The sequence below is a fragment of the Sturnus vulgaris genome, chromosome W (genome assembly GCF_052056855.1).
Source record: "Sturnus vulgaris isolate bStuVul1 chromosome W, bStuVul1.hap1, whole genome shotgun sequence".
Lineage (NCBI taxonomy): Eukaryota > Metazoa > Chordata > Aves > Passeriformes > Sturnidae > Sturnus > Sturnus vulgaris.
Window position 1 is genome coordinate 43,804,522 of NC_142282.1, and position 16,156 is coordinate 43,820,677.

The window sequence follows — 16,156 nt, forward strand, 5'->3', positions numbered from 1 at the left end:
TGATCCTTTGCTTAGTGCAACTTATTCAACATGTGATCAAGGTGTTATAAATGAGAGACAAAAGTCTCGATAGTCAGCAAAATTTAGGTTGTTTTATTTGATATAGACAAAGCAAGCAGCGCGCTGGGGAACGTGAGGGGTCACCGCCCACTCCACACCCCACCGAACTTTGGTTTGCAGCCTCTTCTTATACTGTGGTTTCTCGTTGTAATCAATAATTTTTTGGGTTTTTTTGCTGTCATAATTTTGCCAGGTAAGCAGTGGTGGTTGAATAAACATCCTTACACAAATTCACAAAGCCTCTGGGTGATAATCAGTCACAGATAGCCATCTGGTCCTTGTAGATAACCACCAGAGAAGTTCTGGAAGTCTGGTTTTTGAGATAGGCTGCATTGATCAGACAAAGGCAGGAAGGGCTATTGGGAAGTCTGATTTTGCAAGCTGGTAGCCAATACAACTCATTTGGAAAACATAACATAATGTAACATAATACAACATAATATAACATAACAAGGTGATTTTAAACAGAATGATTTTATCATATAATTTCCTTTATCTAGTGTCCATGCTTCACTGCAGAGCTTAGTATTCTGGTTTATACAAACACCAATGCTTTTGTGATTAACACGAATCTTTTATCAGTTATCACAAAGGGGATGCAGGAAGTAGCCATGCCTACAGATCCAGAAATGTCTACAAAAGGATAGAAAATTATGTCACTACAAATAATTGCAAAACCAAGAGACTCAGGAACAGAAAGTTAAGTCAATGATAACCAAGGTTTGTAAAGACAGTTATTTAGAAAATAAGAGGAGGATTGAAAGGAATGAGAAGGAGGTATCTACAAACAGTGAGCCTGATGGCAGATAAGGCCACATATAGAGAGGTGAAAGAAGCAATGGGGGGAACCATAAATTCCATAGGAATTCCACCGATTGACACAGACTGTTACTCACTCAAGACTGCTAAATCTCTGGATTTAGAGAAAAAGAACAGAGACACAAGGAAAAAGAAAAAGGGAGGGTATACATTAGAAGGGGGTCTTAGGTATTTTGGGAAGTCTGTACCTCTCAAATACCTCAGCCAATGGGAAAAGAGAGAGGGAAATATGGCTGGGAAATTAGGGTAAAAAGAAGGCTGTGTCCTCTAACAATTTAAGAGATCCGGTGGGAAATGCCCCGTGGCCTCTCCCTTTATTTGAATAAAGTTACACGACTCCTCTGTCCCCTGTTTGGACATAAACCTCTGGTGTTTGTGGATTAATTTTCCTGACAAATTGGTGACATTTTTACTTTATTTTTTATTAATAAAAGGTGCTACATCATCATTATAACACAAATGATCTTGATTAGATGGATAAAATTAAGAAAGCTGTAAAATGGTGCAATCACAACCCTTCCATTTAAAGCGTAAGCCTGGATTATTTGTTTTTCCTTTTTCTTTTTTTTTTTTTTAACAGCCGAGTATGTTCTCTGCTGTGTTGATCCTGGAGAGAGGCAGCGCAGCAGCCCCAAGGGGTGTGATCCCACCGGATGCTCAGCTTTCCTGACAGGCCTGGAGCTGCTGCCGGAGCTCGGCGGGGGCCGAGGAGCTGCTTCTTCCCTACCGCCTCGCCGGTTGGAGCCTGCTTGGAACCGCTATGGGCATGGAGGGTCCTGGCCCGGTACCGGCGGGTGTGTCCGTACTAAATACAATGGGTTTCTTCTCACGATTTCCCTCAGGGCGGGAGAGGCGGCCCGCCATAGAGGAGTGGAGCGCCCTCCCCCTCGTCGCCGGAGCTGCCCTCCTCCGTCACGTGCCGTGGGCGTGCACAGGGTGCACGATGGTGGCGGTGGGGTCCGGCGGCGGCAGCAGCACTGGCAGCGGGTAGAAAATGGCGGATTTCGAGGAGCTGCGGGTGAGGAGGGAGAGAAGGGCTGCGGGAAAGACGCAGGCCAAGATTCCGACTGACCGCTTTCGCGGCGGAGGGACCCTCGCCCACCCCTGTCCTACGGCCTTTGCTCACGGGGACTCCCCGCCGTACCCTTTGATGCTTGCTGGGGGCGGGGGGAAGTCGTCAGCGCCTCGCGCTGAGGAGGCAGGCTGCCCGCCGGGCCCTGCGGCTGCCTGCTCCTTCCCTAGAGAGCAATCAGGGCCGCCCTGAAATGCGGTCGGAGGGCGGTGGGAGTCGGTGGCGTGCCCCGTGGCGCTGCTATCTCTCCCTGTCACTTTGCGGAGTGTGTGTGTGTGTGTGTGTGTGTGTGGCCGGGGCGGGGGAGTGGGGCGGTGTGGCCCTGCTCAACAAGCCTGCTTTCCATCTCTGCCGTGTGGGTTGTGCTGTTGGTGGGATACATACGCACTCTTCTCCCCTGCACTCTTACCCCCCCCCCCCCTTCAATTTTGGCCCTTGCGTGCGGGAAGCTGGGCCCGGTGCTTGCATGGCGCCTGGCTCGGCTCGGCGCCCTCAGGAGAGCCTAGCGCCATGGTGCCTTTACTGCCATCTGAAGGGAGAATGATGAATAACTGCTGGGGGTTTTTATAAATGCTAATTATTATTGAACCTTTGAAAATTCATTAACCACTTTCGAACCGAGAAAACTGTGCCTGTGAAGCCGAAACCCAGTATTTCTTTTCAGACCTATTTTATCTTCAGTTGAATATCTTTTATATTGCATTTATGGACTTTCCCCTAACATAGTCACTATTTGTAAGTATCTTTGTAAGAAGAACATTGTCCTTACAGCATCCACACCTGCAGAAGTGCTGCTGAGGGAATACTACATACACACTGAATCCCCCCTGACCTAGACCATCCTATAGAAGGAATAAAAGTTAGTTAAATAGGAACCACTCTGAGTTAGACTTTAGTGTTGAGAATGATCTGATGCTTGAACTGCTGCAATTGCCAGAGAATTTCCTATGCTAGGGCTTCTTCCAGCACTAACACTGCTTGGGTCGAAGGGGCTGTAGTGTAGCTGAGGAGCTCAGTTATAAAAATCTCATGGAAAGAATTGAGTTTCTTTATTTGAGGACAACAGTGTTCAATCTTAATCTTAGAAAAAAAATAAGGCAACCCTTCTTAATCCTAAATTGAACATTTATATTTTTTTAAAAACTTTTTACGCACGTTTACATGTTTTCTTGTTTAGAATCCTCACTTGTTTTCAGCCTTCATTCCAAGGTCTGTCAAATGGTGTAGCTACATAGGTGGCTAAACCCCCACTGTAAACAGTAGAGGTAGCTCTTCATTTATCTCCTCCAGGCTTGAGCTGGATCTGTGATCTGCATTTTCCATGGCACTATAATCTCTTATCTGAATATGCATAAGTATTGATAGACTCCATTTGGAATTGGGTACCTAAATACCTTTGGAATTATATATGCACCTGAGTTGTTTGCCAGAAGTAATATAGGAAATATGGAGGGAAAAGGAATTTGGTTTCAGGCCAACTATAGGACTGTACTTTTATCACTTAAAAGAATAGGTATCAGTAGTTTAAAAAAAGACTGGAGCAATGTCTTTTGATGTGCCCATCTTATTTGTTAACTGGAGTGCTTCTGAAATGAATTTGTTAGCTTCGAACTTCTATAAATGTTCAACATACATCTAATAATAATTCATGACCCATTTTGGGAGAACTCTAGATATTTTGATAAGAGAATATAGTAGACTGCAGACGGCCTCATCCTCAAAGCTTTTACTGTGGTGGGTTCTTTTAAGAGGATATGTTTGAATGTGTCTGAATATCAGGCACTTGGTTTGTAGGTTTAAGTTTTTTTCAGACAAACAAATCTTCCTGCTTTTGTCCAAAGAACACTTCCCCAATTGATTTTGTGACTTGATCTTTAGGTGTTCTCAAAATGCTACTTTAGTGTGCAGAATGTTTTTATGGCAATATTCTTTGCTGCTCTCTTGTTGATTGCAATTTTCTGTAGTGTGTCATCTCTACCTGCCTTATAAAAGGCCACCAGGGCAATTTGGAGAGTTGAATTTATTTTCGTAAATCATTAAGGACTGACTAAGGGCAGGAGGTCAGAGTTCTCTCTTAATTCCTGTTTTTGAGGGAAACATACAGGGATAACATTTTTCTATTCTCGGGGCAAAGGATCATTTTAGTATTTGTTAGTACCATCCCTGCCATCCTCTGGATCTTTGGAGTAAAAGATCTGGGGAGCTATGATCAAAGGGTTATAACTGAGAGGCTGTAGTGAAAGAAAACTAAAAAGGCTGAGGGAGTTGGGCCTGTTCAGCCTTGAGAAGAGACAACTGAGAGGGAAACCGTTAAGATCTGATTGAGAGATGCCTCTACCTAAATTAAGGTGCAAACCAGACCATATGCTGAAGTCAATAGTATGGATTTTATTTAACTGTAAAAGTTGAGGTAGAGAGAAAGAAATAGTAAAGGTAAGGGAGAAAAAGATCAAGCAGAAGATAGTCACCACCCATGTATCTGGCAGTGTCCTGTTGGTCCTTCTTCACTCTGGGCTTCTCAGTAGTGGGGGTCTTGAGGTTGTTCAAAACTTTTCATTATACATTTTTGCAAACAACGGGATTAATGCTCTTTGGCTAATTGACTACACAGTTCTCTTATTCTATTGGTTAAACGATTCCCTCCCTTGTAGTGCTAAGGGCAATAAGGCTGGTGAAGGGTCTAGAACATATGTCCTATGAAGAGTGGCTGAGGGAGCTGGGGTTGTTTAGCCTGGAGAAAATGAGCCTCAGGGGAGACCTTATCACTCTCTACAACGACCTGAAAGGAGGTTGTAGCCAGGTGGGAGTTGGTCTTTTCTCCCAGGCAACCAGCAACAGAACAAGAAGACAGTCTTAAACTGTACCAGGGGAGGTTTAAGGCTGGACATTAGGAAATGTTCTTAATGGAAAGAGTGATTGGGCATTGAAATTAGCTGCCCAGAGAGATGGTGGTGTCACCATCCCTGGAAGTGTTTAAGAAAAGATTGGATGTGGCACTTTGCTCCATGGTCTAGTTGACAAGGTAGTGTTAGGTCATAGGTTGGACTTGATGATCTCAAAGGTCTTTTCCAACCTAGTTAATTCTGCAATTCTGTAATTAGTCCTTTTGATCCTGTCCGTTGTGGTCTACCCCTGCTGTAATTACCTTTTACCCAATCAGAGCTAATTTCAGCACAGTTGCTGAGTTGACTTTCCTTGTGGATTCTGTGTGTCCATTATCAGTGATAATTATCTCCCCTCACACTGTTTACTTCACCCTATGCCTCACACAACACTTTGATAATAGTACCACCTTTATATTTATCAAGATGGCTTGACTTGCAGTCCAAGTTCCAGGTATCCTTAGAGGCATATTGGTGGGGGGGAGGGATGGAGGGGGCTTCAGTGGTTGCAGTTGATCAGTTGCTTCTTTCGGTGGTTGCAGATAAGCAGTTGCTTCTTTACACAGTTTTCCACAATTGGAGTCTGTAGCGGTCCCTGAGACTTCACCCTAGTTCCCGACTTGCTCAGATGTTAGGAAGAAGCCTCTGGGATCCACTACATGGACATGAATAAAAGATAACAAAAGAGGCTCTTTCCCCCCGGGGAGAATCTGAGGTTTATTTCTTGTGGGCTTCCAGGAGTGAAAATAGGGATAGGTCAGAGGACATAGGTCTTTTCTAGGGTCTGTAAGGGGGCAGGAAGAAATTGTATCTCTGCCAACTAAGCACAGCCAGAGGGGAGAGGGACCAGACCACAGGACATTGCAGGGGTCACGGAATCTACCATTTTCAATACATGTAATGAATTACAACATCTCCCCGTTTTTTGTTTAACAAAGTTGAAGGAAGGATATTAGGTTCATCTTGATTCAAATTATGATCTTGCCCACCATGTGCAGTTAGTGGGAGAGTTAGATTGTTTTAGGTTTTTCATCTCTATGTGATTGACTACTGAGAAAGAAGGAATGGGACCATTAATAGCCTTGAAAACCAAGTGACATAGGATCCCGAATGCCATTATTACAAGGAAAAGAATAATAAAAATTAACAAAATTGTTTTAACTATGGAAGTCCACCACCCTGTGAGTCCTCAGCCTTTGAACAGTTCATTGAACCAATCTTCCAATTCTTGCTTCAATGTCCGATCAAGTTGTTCATATTTCCGAGGGCAGCATGGATGTTAGGAGCTCTCAAGGTCAGGTTCATGCAGCAAAGTCCTTCAAATTTTTGGCACTCATGTCCATGCAGCAGTAGGAGAAAATCTATATCAGCACGATTTTGGAGTGTGGCCTGCCTGGTAATTTCCTCGTCTTCCAAGAGGGAGCTGATTGTGGTGGATGTTAAGTTTGCCTGTTTGACTACCCAACATTCTAGGTGGCCCAATTCACCCAGAGCTTTGGCTGCTGCGACCCATGGAAAAAACAGGGACACAGCAATTCTTTTTGCCTTGGCCCAATGGAAAATTTCAGAATCACAGTTTGGGTCCAAATTGTCTGCACTTCTCTTTTGAATTTTATTAGCCGATTTGTTTCTGTGCGTCCAATCGTTAATTAAGGTTTCGCTGGGTGCCAACAGAGGCTACTGACCGAAGGTGCATGGCCCTCCTAAGAGCCAAGAAGGGATCCCTGCCCATGCCCCATCTCCACAAATCAAGAACAATCCCCTAGGGAGGCTTTTGGGGCTTGAATGAGTTGGGGTGTCAGCTGCAATATGGTTTATAATATTACACCACCTTTCGGCAGTGAATTCCTCACAATATTGCATTATGTTGTGGAACTCTTTTAAGCTAGAAGGTTTTGGGAAGATCCTAAAATGAATGCAATATTGTGCTGGGTAAGAACCTAACAGCTCTAATTATTTGGGATCCTGAGCTGCTTTGGGCAAACTTGGCAGCAACTCTTCTATGGGGTTCTTACTCATTACACCTTGCTGCCTATGATTTTTGTATGATGAAATGGTGTGTGACTCGGGAAGTTCATTGGGCATCTGTGTTTCAAAGCTGGCTGAATATTCTCCAGCCTTCAATGGGATTCCTACCAGGCAGACGGACATGGGGTTTGTTGTTGCTGCAGTGGACAGACATATGTTTTCCTGTTGGAGCGTCTGTGCCAGGGTCACCCAGATGTTTTGTTGTGGCTGAGGGACGATCCATGCAGCTGCCAGACTGTTCAGTGTTAACAAGAATACAACTTGTATGGGGTTCATCACGGGTTTGAGTGGAGGGAAGGTTTTCTCTAAAAGGAAAGACAAACGTTATACAACCTGTTAAAGGTCTCTATCTGCCGGAATGTCATCCTCTATGAAGATTTTCTTTCCTTTTTTCAGCTATGTCTTCTTTTTGAAGCCACAGCCACTTGCTCCTCATCCCCTTCAGTTGGAGCAGGATCTTTAGGGACATACGGTTTCACCCACTTTTGGGGAATCCACCAAGGGTCTGAGGGAGTGGATACGCATGCATAGCCACGTCCCCAGGTAACGAGCTCATAGGGACCTTTGGTTTCCCAGGGTTCTGGGTCCCTAATCAAGACTGGAGGATGTTGGGATAACTTGAACTGTTTCCCACTGTTAAAGTGATGTACCACAGGTGGACTTATGTTTTCGAATGAACAATTCAGGAAATTGATAGTAAACATGGCTTTGCAGAGCTTCTGCTGTGGAGACATCCACCCTGTTGCACTGCTCTGTTTAGCCAAGACCTGCTTGAGGGTCTGATTGGCTTGCTCAACTACACCTTGGCCTGTGGGGGAATAGGTGGTGCCAGTTTTATGTTCCACTCCCCACTGCTGGATGAATTCCAGGAACTCCTTGGACTTATACGCTGGGCCCTTAGCAGTTTTGATTTCCCTAGGGATCCCCAACACTGAAAAGGCTTGCACTAGGTGTTGTTTGGCATGCACTGCCCTTTCTCCTGCGTGGGCAGAGGTATAGACTGCTCCTGAATATGTGTCAATGCTTACATGCACATATTTGAGGCGACCAAAATTAGGAATGTATGTGATGTCTGTCTGCCATACCTCACAGCTACCAAGACCTCGGGGGTTAACCCCCATGCCCATTGCTGGCCTGGTCTGGAGCTGACAGTTGGGACAGGTGGTCACAATGGCTCGAACCTGACTCCGTGTTAGCTGGAAATGAAGCATCAGACCTGGTGCATTCTGATGATACTGCTGGTGGCTCAGCTTTGCCTATTGGAAGATGTTTGTGAGGCGTGCTTGTTCAGCTGGGTTTGCAAGGGAGTCTGCCTGTTGATTCCCTTCTGCGATTTCGCCTGGCGAATCTGTGTATGACCTCACATGCATCACATAGAACGGGTGTTCTCTATGAGAAATCAAATAAATTAGTTTGGAAAACAACCTTAAAAGCTGTTCATTCTTGATGTCTCTGAGCACTGCCTGCTCCGCCCTGGACACTAACGCCGGTACATAGGCTGAGTCTGTTAACAAGTTGCTTGGCTCCGAGAACTTCTCAAAGGCTCTCACGACTGCTGCCAGTTCATCTACCTGGGGTGATCCCTCCACAAACACAACATCAGCTTCCCATTGCTGAGTCTGGGGATTTCTCCAAGTCATCACCGACTTGTGGGAAGCCCCGGATGCATCCGTGAACACTGTGAGAGCTTTGAGTGGTCTCTGACTCCTCTTTTCACGAGGAATGAGGTGGAATTCCTCATTAAACAGCTTGTGAGAAAGGGCATGGACTGATATTTGTCCACTATAGCTGTCCAGAGATAATTGGAGACTGGCATTGCTCTGGAGCAAATGCTCAAACATCTCTTTAGTCAGTCTCTCAGGAGAGTTCCTCCCCTCCTCAGACAGTTTGACTGGGAGGTGAATACATGTGAAGTCACAACCAGCCAGTTCATACAGTCTCATCCTTGCTTTCCGAATCAGCTGAGCTATCAGCTCTTGTGGCTTAGTGATGGTTTTGGATCTTTGGTGGGAGAGGAAGACCCACTCTATGATTAAGAGTGACTCTTTCTGCCCCTCGATCCATTGGAATATCAACCTGTGTAAGTGTGGCAGTTTTCCTAGTACAATGAATTTGAAGGGCAGCTCGGGCTGGTAACGATGACCTTGCCTCTCTCCTAAAGCCTTCTGTACCTTTTCGATTGCAGTCTTTGCCTCTGGGGTCAGTTCCCTGGGAGAAAGCAGCTCTCTCTCCCTTTTCAATAAACTGAAGAGAGTTTCTAGGTCCTCATTAGTGAGGCCTAGCCAGGGTCTGACCCAATTCAAAGACCTACACAAGGAATGGAGATCTGCCAAGGTTTTTGGCTTACAATTAATTTCCAATTTCTGCGGACCAATGGTCCTTGCAGTAATTTCCAAGCCCAGGTACTTCCAAGGTGGCAACCTTTGGACCTCGTCCTCCTGCAGTTGAAATCCAGCAGACGTTAAAACCTTAACCACTAGGTCAAGTGTGTCTTGGTGTAGAGAGTCATCGGGGGCACACACAAGCACATCATCCATGTAGTGTAAGATGATGGCTTCCCTTCTCTGAGCACGCACCGGGGACAGCAATGAGGCCGCATGCCACTGGCAGATGGAGGGACTACATTTCATTCCCTGCAGCAGAACTCTCCAGTAGTAGCGCTTCCCTGGGGCTTCTCGATTGATGGTAGGAACTGAGAAGGCAAACCGTGGGGCATCCTCTGGGTGTAGGGGAATGTGGAAGAAAAAGTCCTTGATGTCTAGAACAGCCATTTGCCAATCTCTGGGAGGCATCGTTGGAGAAGGCATCCTAGGTTGGAGGGACCCCATGTCCTCAATCACTTTGTTTATTTCCCAGAGGTCGTGGAGCAGCCTCCACTTGTCCTTCCCCAGTTTCTTTATTACAAAGACAGGAAAATTCCACGGACTTGTGGTGTCTTCTATGTGGCCTTTGGCCAAATGCTCCTCCACAAGCTCTTCAAGCGCCTTGAGCTTCTCCTTACTCATCGACCACTGTGCTACCCACTTTGGAGTATCATCTAGCCATTTCAATTTTTGGGTAGGGCGCTCTACAGTGGCGGCCTCTAAAAATCCCGAGGAGTCTTAGGAATAATCATTTTGACTCCCCATTGGGACATGTTGTCTCTCCCCCATAGAGGGCATTTATAATCTGTAACAAATGGACGGATGCTAGCCAATTTTCCATCCGGCCCTTCAATTTGCACGATGCTTTTTGATATTTTTGCCAATTTTACCCCTCCTACACCTTGGATTTTGCCTGCCACATGTAACGCCCACATTCTCTCGGGTATGATAGTCACATCAGCACCTGTGTCCAGTACCCCTTCTACATGGAGGTGGTCTGATCCACGGATTAGGTTGCATGCCAGAGAAGGTTTGTCCTCACCCACCACTTCTGCCCAGTAGACCTCAGGTGATTTTCCATCTACTGGGACCTCCTCTGGAACGGGAATGGCCTGGGCGAGGATTTGTCCCTCAACCAGGTAATATGGTGGTAGAGGACATCGTGCCAGGAGAATGAGGCCGGTTATGCTTCGCTTGATGGTCATGGGAGCTACCTCAATCTCTAGGGGTGTGTGTCATGTGTCCACAACAACAAAGTACTCACTGTCCAGTTTCATGTGGTTTAGCGTCATGTCCTGTGTGCAGTTAGGTAAGTCCACTGTAATGACTGTCCAATCAGGTGAGCTGAAATGAAAACCTTTGGTAGTCACAAGCCTAAAACGGCCTAGTGGCTTCCAAACCTTGTTAATTGAACATTTAACATTTTGATTGTCCTGCATCCCCCACACCCTCTATTCCATCCTCCCCCCCTTTTTTTAAAGAGAGAGTCTTTTGCCAGTGTGGAGCCCGCAGCATTTATAGCCGAGCGCGCGATTGTGTTAATGACGGGTGCGCGCTGGGATGCTAGTTTTTTTGTTTGTTGGTCTTCTGCTGTTTCTTGTTGTGTGGACAGTCTCTGGCGAAGCATCCTGGCTTCTTGCACTGGAAGCAGATAATCTGCTGCAGCTGCTCTGGTGACATTGGTTGCTTCTTGGTTTCTGGTCTCACAGCTGCCATGGTCTTTGGGCGTGCCAGTCCTGGATTTCTCTCATGTCCACTGAGCAGTTCTGCTTTCCTGGCGCAGGCTTCTATCATCTGTGCTAAGCTAGGCGCTGGTTTGAGGGGAAGGGTAAGGATAACCCTGCAGCAGGTTTCATTAGCATTCCTCTGAGCCATCTCTTTAATCAATTTGGCTTGTACCACCGGATCAGACACTTGTCTTTCCACTTGCGCACAAAGGCGATCTACAAACTGTAAGAAATTCTCAGAAGCAAACTGTTTAATGTTAACATAACTACCCTTGGTGTCCACTGTTGGTAATTGATTAAAAGCCTTTTCTGACAGGACAGACTTGGATAGTACTCTGGTTTGTTTCTTGGGGCAATGCCAATCTCCTTCCCCACATAGGTGTTCATATGTTATGTCATTATCATCAGCATCTTTGGCATCATCAGAGCTTTGTAAAAGGTCTTGTAAAAGCACTTTCAAAGACCTTTTCCACAGACTTTCCCATAGATCATATTCTGAGGGAGTTAACAGACATCGGAAAAGATCCTTGATGTCATTGGAGCTAGTTCGTTTGAGCTAAAGGTGGCTCTCATCATGCCTTTAAAAATTTCACTACTTCTGCCAAATTCTCTCTGTACTTTACAGATTTCTTTTTTATCTTGATAGGACAAAGGCTGATAACTTCTCTTGCCGTTTCTCCTACCGAGATAAACCACGGTAGCAGCTGATGGTATATATTCTTCTCCCAGGTTTTGACTTCCAGGGCTGGGCCCCCCCCACCCCCACCCCAGCAGGCCCAGGAGGCTGCCCACCCTCCCCCACCACAGGGGACACCATCTGTCCCGCAGGGGCTGTGGGCTGATCCCTCCCCACTTCCATCCCCACCAGCACTGAACCTAGCAGGGGTTCCACTGCCCCCCCCTCCCGCAGTAGCTTGGAGCGCAGGCATGTGAAACCGGAGCAGGGGAGGGGTAGTCATGGGAACCAGGGTTGCAACACATGTGGGCGGGGTTGCAGGTTGATGTCATGCAGGGCAGGCTCTTGCAGGAGGGAGGGGGCAAGGCAGCCGAGGGCAGGGATGGGTTATGGGAGGGGAAAGAGTTGGGGCAGGGACCAGTGGGTAAAGGGGATTGCGGGATGATGGAGGAAACACCTGGCTGCCATCATATGGGACCCCCACCACTCGCTCTGCAGTGCCCTGGCGACAAGCCGCATTGCCATTGCCGTCTTGGACTTTGTCCCCGGCTCCTTCAGGCTTAGTCATGTGGCCGTTGCCCTGAAGGGAAGGGAAGTCACTTCTATAACTTTCGGAACACTGCTCCAAAGGAAAAACACTTGGGAGGGAAGGGTACAAGGAAGGATGGCTGACAATTTTCGAAAAATCGTCAGAACCGGGATACTGGGGAGGACTCAGGGGCCCAGAGCAGCTACGGCTGTGCCGGGTGCCCTGCAGTTTCCGGGGTGACCCATGGGGCCCCTCCATTTCCAGGTTATAGGGTTTTGGAGAAAGGGAAGATGAATCCGAGCTGTTTTGCTGTTGCTGCCTGTTGTTTTCTGTCTGAAGTAATAGTTTTCAAATTTGTAAGAATAGCAGGAGGAATAAAGCGGCTGTTTTATATCCATTTTCCACTTTTAAAGTTAATAAATCCCCTATTTCCTCCTAAAATGGAACTGAATTTATATCTTGCAATTCAAGGTCCGATTTTTCCACAGACAGCCAGCTTGTAAAATGTGTTAATTTTTTTCTTAGACATTAAAACATTTCCTGAACTTAATATTTCCCTGAGCTGGGAAATTAAACTCTTTTGTAGGGCAGATTGTTGTGAGCCCATGATGTTTTGTAACAATCTGCCACTATATCTACCCCACTACAGTTAAAAACACAGAAAAACGCGTCAGCTGTTAAAATCTGCGGCGTATAGCATGGTTTCCGGGCTCTCCCACTGTGCCCGCTGCGGTTCTGTTTTTAATTCCACCGCTCTTGTTGGCAAAACCCACGCGCCGCTGGAGCTGCTTTTGGGATTGAGCCTGCTGAGCGAAGGCGCAAAAATCCACAAAAAAACGTGGAAATGCGCCCACCGCTGCTCTGAAGCTGATCCAAGCTGCCCTCGCCGCGCCGTGCGTTCCCCCCCCAGCCTGCATGCCACTGCCCCGCCGCTCTGCCCCGCACACACTGCCACTTCTCGCGAGCAGCGCTGCGCTGGCCAAATGCCACTGGTGAGACTCCCCCCGTGGAGTTCCGGGGAACCCACCCCGCCGCGAACAGAGGCTTACACTCACCCTTTATCTTGCAGGCATAGGTTTCTGTCTAACTGTAGTGGGTCTCCGTCCAGACCCGACCTGCCTAGGCTACTGACAGGCTCCCAATTCGTCCTTAACATCTCAAAACTGCACAGAACACAGCTCAAATAAACGGAAGGTAGTTGATCAGCTCAAAGGCTTATTGAATCCCGAAAATGGGAGTCACAGCCGGTCATGGGGTTCTCTAATCTCTGTAGAGACCCTTTCACGTTGAGCGCCAACTGTAGCGGTCCCTGAGACTTCACCCTAGTTCCTGACTTGCTCAGATGTTAAGAAGAAGCCTCTGGGATCCACTACATGGACGTGAATAAAAGATAGCAAAAGAGGCTCTTTCTCCCCTGGGGAGAATCTGAGGTTTATTTCTTGTGGGCTTCTAGGAGCGAAAAGAGAGCGAGGTCAGGGAACATAGGTCTTTTCTAGGGTCTGTAAGGGGGCGGGAAGAAATTGTATCTCTGCCAACTAGGCATGGCCAGAGGGGAGAGGGACCAGACCACAGGACATTGCAGGGGTCACGGAATCTACCATTTTCAATACATCTAGTGAGTTACAACAGGAGTCCTTCTGTGGTAACACTGTTTGAGACAGGCAACTCTGATCTTTAAGTCCTTTACAGGACCTCATTAATGTATATAAATATTTAAAGGGGGGATGCCAAGAGGATTGACCAGGCTCTTCTTGGTAGTGCCAAGCAATAGAACATGAGGCAGTGGGCAGAACCTGATGCACAGGAAGTTCCACCTGAATATGAGGAAGAACTTCTTTCCTGTGCAGTGACTGTACATTGGAACAGGTTGCCCAGAGAGGGTGTGGAGTCTCCCTCACTGGAGATATTCAAGAACTGTCTGGACACAATCCTGTGCAATGTGTTCTAGGATGATTCTGCTGGAACAGGGAAGTTGGACCAGATGATTTACTGTGGTCCCTTCCAACCTGACCCATTCTGTGATTTCTGTGAAAATAAAGAGACTCAAAGAAACTTGCTGTTATATCATGCCTTTTGGAAATATTCAGTTTTGTTAAAGGATTTGGAGGTAGCTGTAATGTGGTTACTGCGCTGCAAAGAGAGAGAAAAGACAGCAACAGACACGGACCTCTTTTGGGGAAAAAAGGCCCGTGTGTGTTGCTGTCTTTTCTCTCTCTTTGCAGCTCAGTAACTACACTGTAACCACAGTCACTACTTTTTAAGATATTGGTAAAAATGTCCAGCATAAGGCTTACCCTTCTAAACTGTAAGATTAACCCTTAATTAATTAGCAGTGTTTATTGAATTCTGTAGCTTACCAGTTTCTTGAATACTAGGGAGTTGCTGAGATGATGTAATGAGCACAACTGTATTGATGCCTTTTCCTTGGTCCTAAAATTGAGAGGCAGACACGATTAAGGGATAAAGGGTTTTTACCTCGATATTTAATAAGGATCCTTATTGTACAACACTTTGTCAAGATGGAGCATGCTGAAATGCACACCCCCGATAGATTGTGTATACAATTTTATAGACCTTGCAAATTTGCACATTTAACAAAGATGTCCCAATTAGAGGCTTAAATGAATAGCGTGATATCCCCCATCCTGAACAATTCTCCCCTGGATGGGCCAAATCTTAGTTTACAGGATGTATTCTAGAGAGGACCTTGGTTTCTCAAGATAGCCTACAGCTTTCCGGTCTCCAACTGCGAGGCCTCTAGGATGTTTGGTCTTCTGGCCTCACAGAATACCAGGACTATGCTAAGTTATCAGACTTAAGGAATTACAAGTATGCATGCTAAGAGCACTGAGGATATATAAAAGGTATATAAAAGAAAAGGCAAAATATCATCATGGCATCAGTATCTATCTTGCATTTTTCCGATATAATTTCCAGACCTGCTGATCACAGATGTGTTTTTACACATAGCTCATACCTTTATCCATAATCCTCACTCATGAGCAGCCTGATGAAAGTCAAAGGGATTACACAGGCAGAGGTGAATGTGGAACAGAAGTCAGCAGTCTGGTGTGGAGGCCTGAGATGGCATGTGAGTGCATTTTTGAAGAGGAGTGGGAAACTACAGCTCCTGAGAGCCATCTGTGAGATTATTTCACTTCCAAACAAATTCTGAACTCGTAGAGATTTGACTTGAAGCTATGGCTTGCATCCCACCAAAATGCTTCTCAAACTGGGGAGTAAGAAAGAAATGCACAGCCAGTGGAAGCAGGGACAGGTGACCTGGGGAGAGCACAGGGATATGGTTCGGAGAGGTAGGGATGGGGTCAGGAAAGACAAGGCAAATATGGAACAGGACTTGGCATGGGATGCAAGGAATAACAAGAAGGGATTCTGTGTAAGTAGATAGGTCAGAAAAGAAAGGCCAAGCCCTGATAAGTGAGAAGGGTGAACTGGTGGCAAGTGATATGGAGAAGATTGGGGTACTCAATGAGTTCTTTGCCTTGGTCTTCACTGGCAGTCAGTCTTTCCACTTCTCTCAAGTCCCTGATCCTCTGGGTGAGTGTGGGGGGAAATGAAGTCCCTCCCACTGTAAGTGAAATGCAAGTTTGGGACCACTTGATGATGCTGAATAGACACAAATCTATAGGGCCTGGCGAGATGCATCTCAGGGTCCTGAGGAAACTAGCTGATGTTGCCAAGCCACTCTATCTGTCATGGCACAAGCTAGCTTGTAGCTATGCAATTAATTCAGCCATAGATAAGAAATTTAGTTAAATTAGCCTGGTCTAATAAACAGGCCCCTAGGTGAACAATGATAGGATATATTCAAACCCAAACAGAGGTTTCACCCACTGATGTTTCATCCTAAGATGCAGATGCCTCACTGGTCAGAGAGCTGAGCAGTCTGACCTCCCACCAATCAGCTGTCATGAGCTGGGGAATTAAAACCCTCTATTTAAGAAGGGTTGAGAAGAATAAAGAGGCTTTTGTCATAGAG

The 16,156-nt window shown here is 46.3% G+C and overlaps 1 protein-coding gene across 14 annotated transcripts in view; it reads left to right on the forward strand.

Annotated features, from left to right (window-relative positions):
- Positions 1-1,799: 1,799 nt before the first annotated feature.
- Positions 1,800-16,156, forward strand: part of LOC148220205 (E3 SUMO-protein ligase PIAS2-like) — a 76,053-nt gene continuing 61,696 nt past the window's right edge. For all 14 annotated transcript variants that reach the window (XR_015799119.1, XR_015799123.1, XR_015799115.1 and 11 more), the window contains exon 1: positions 1,800-1,897. Coding sequence is in view for 5 of the 14 variants with exons in the window: in XM_088155673.1 (XP_088011799.1) it covers positions 1,874-1,897 (24 nt within the window). In the remaining 9 variants the exon portion in view is untranslated. The remainder of the gene's footprint in view (positions 1,898-16,156) is intronic.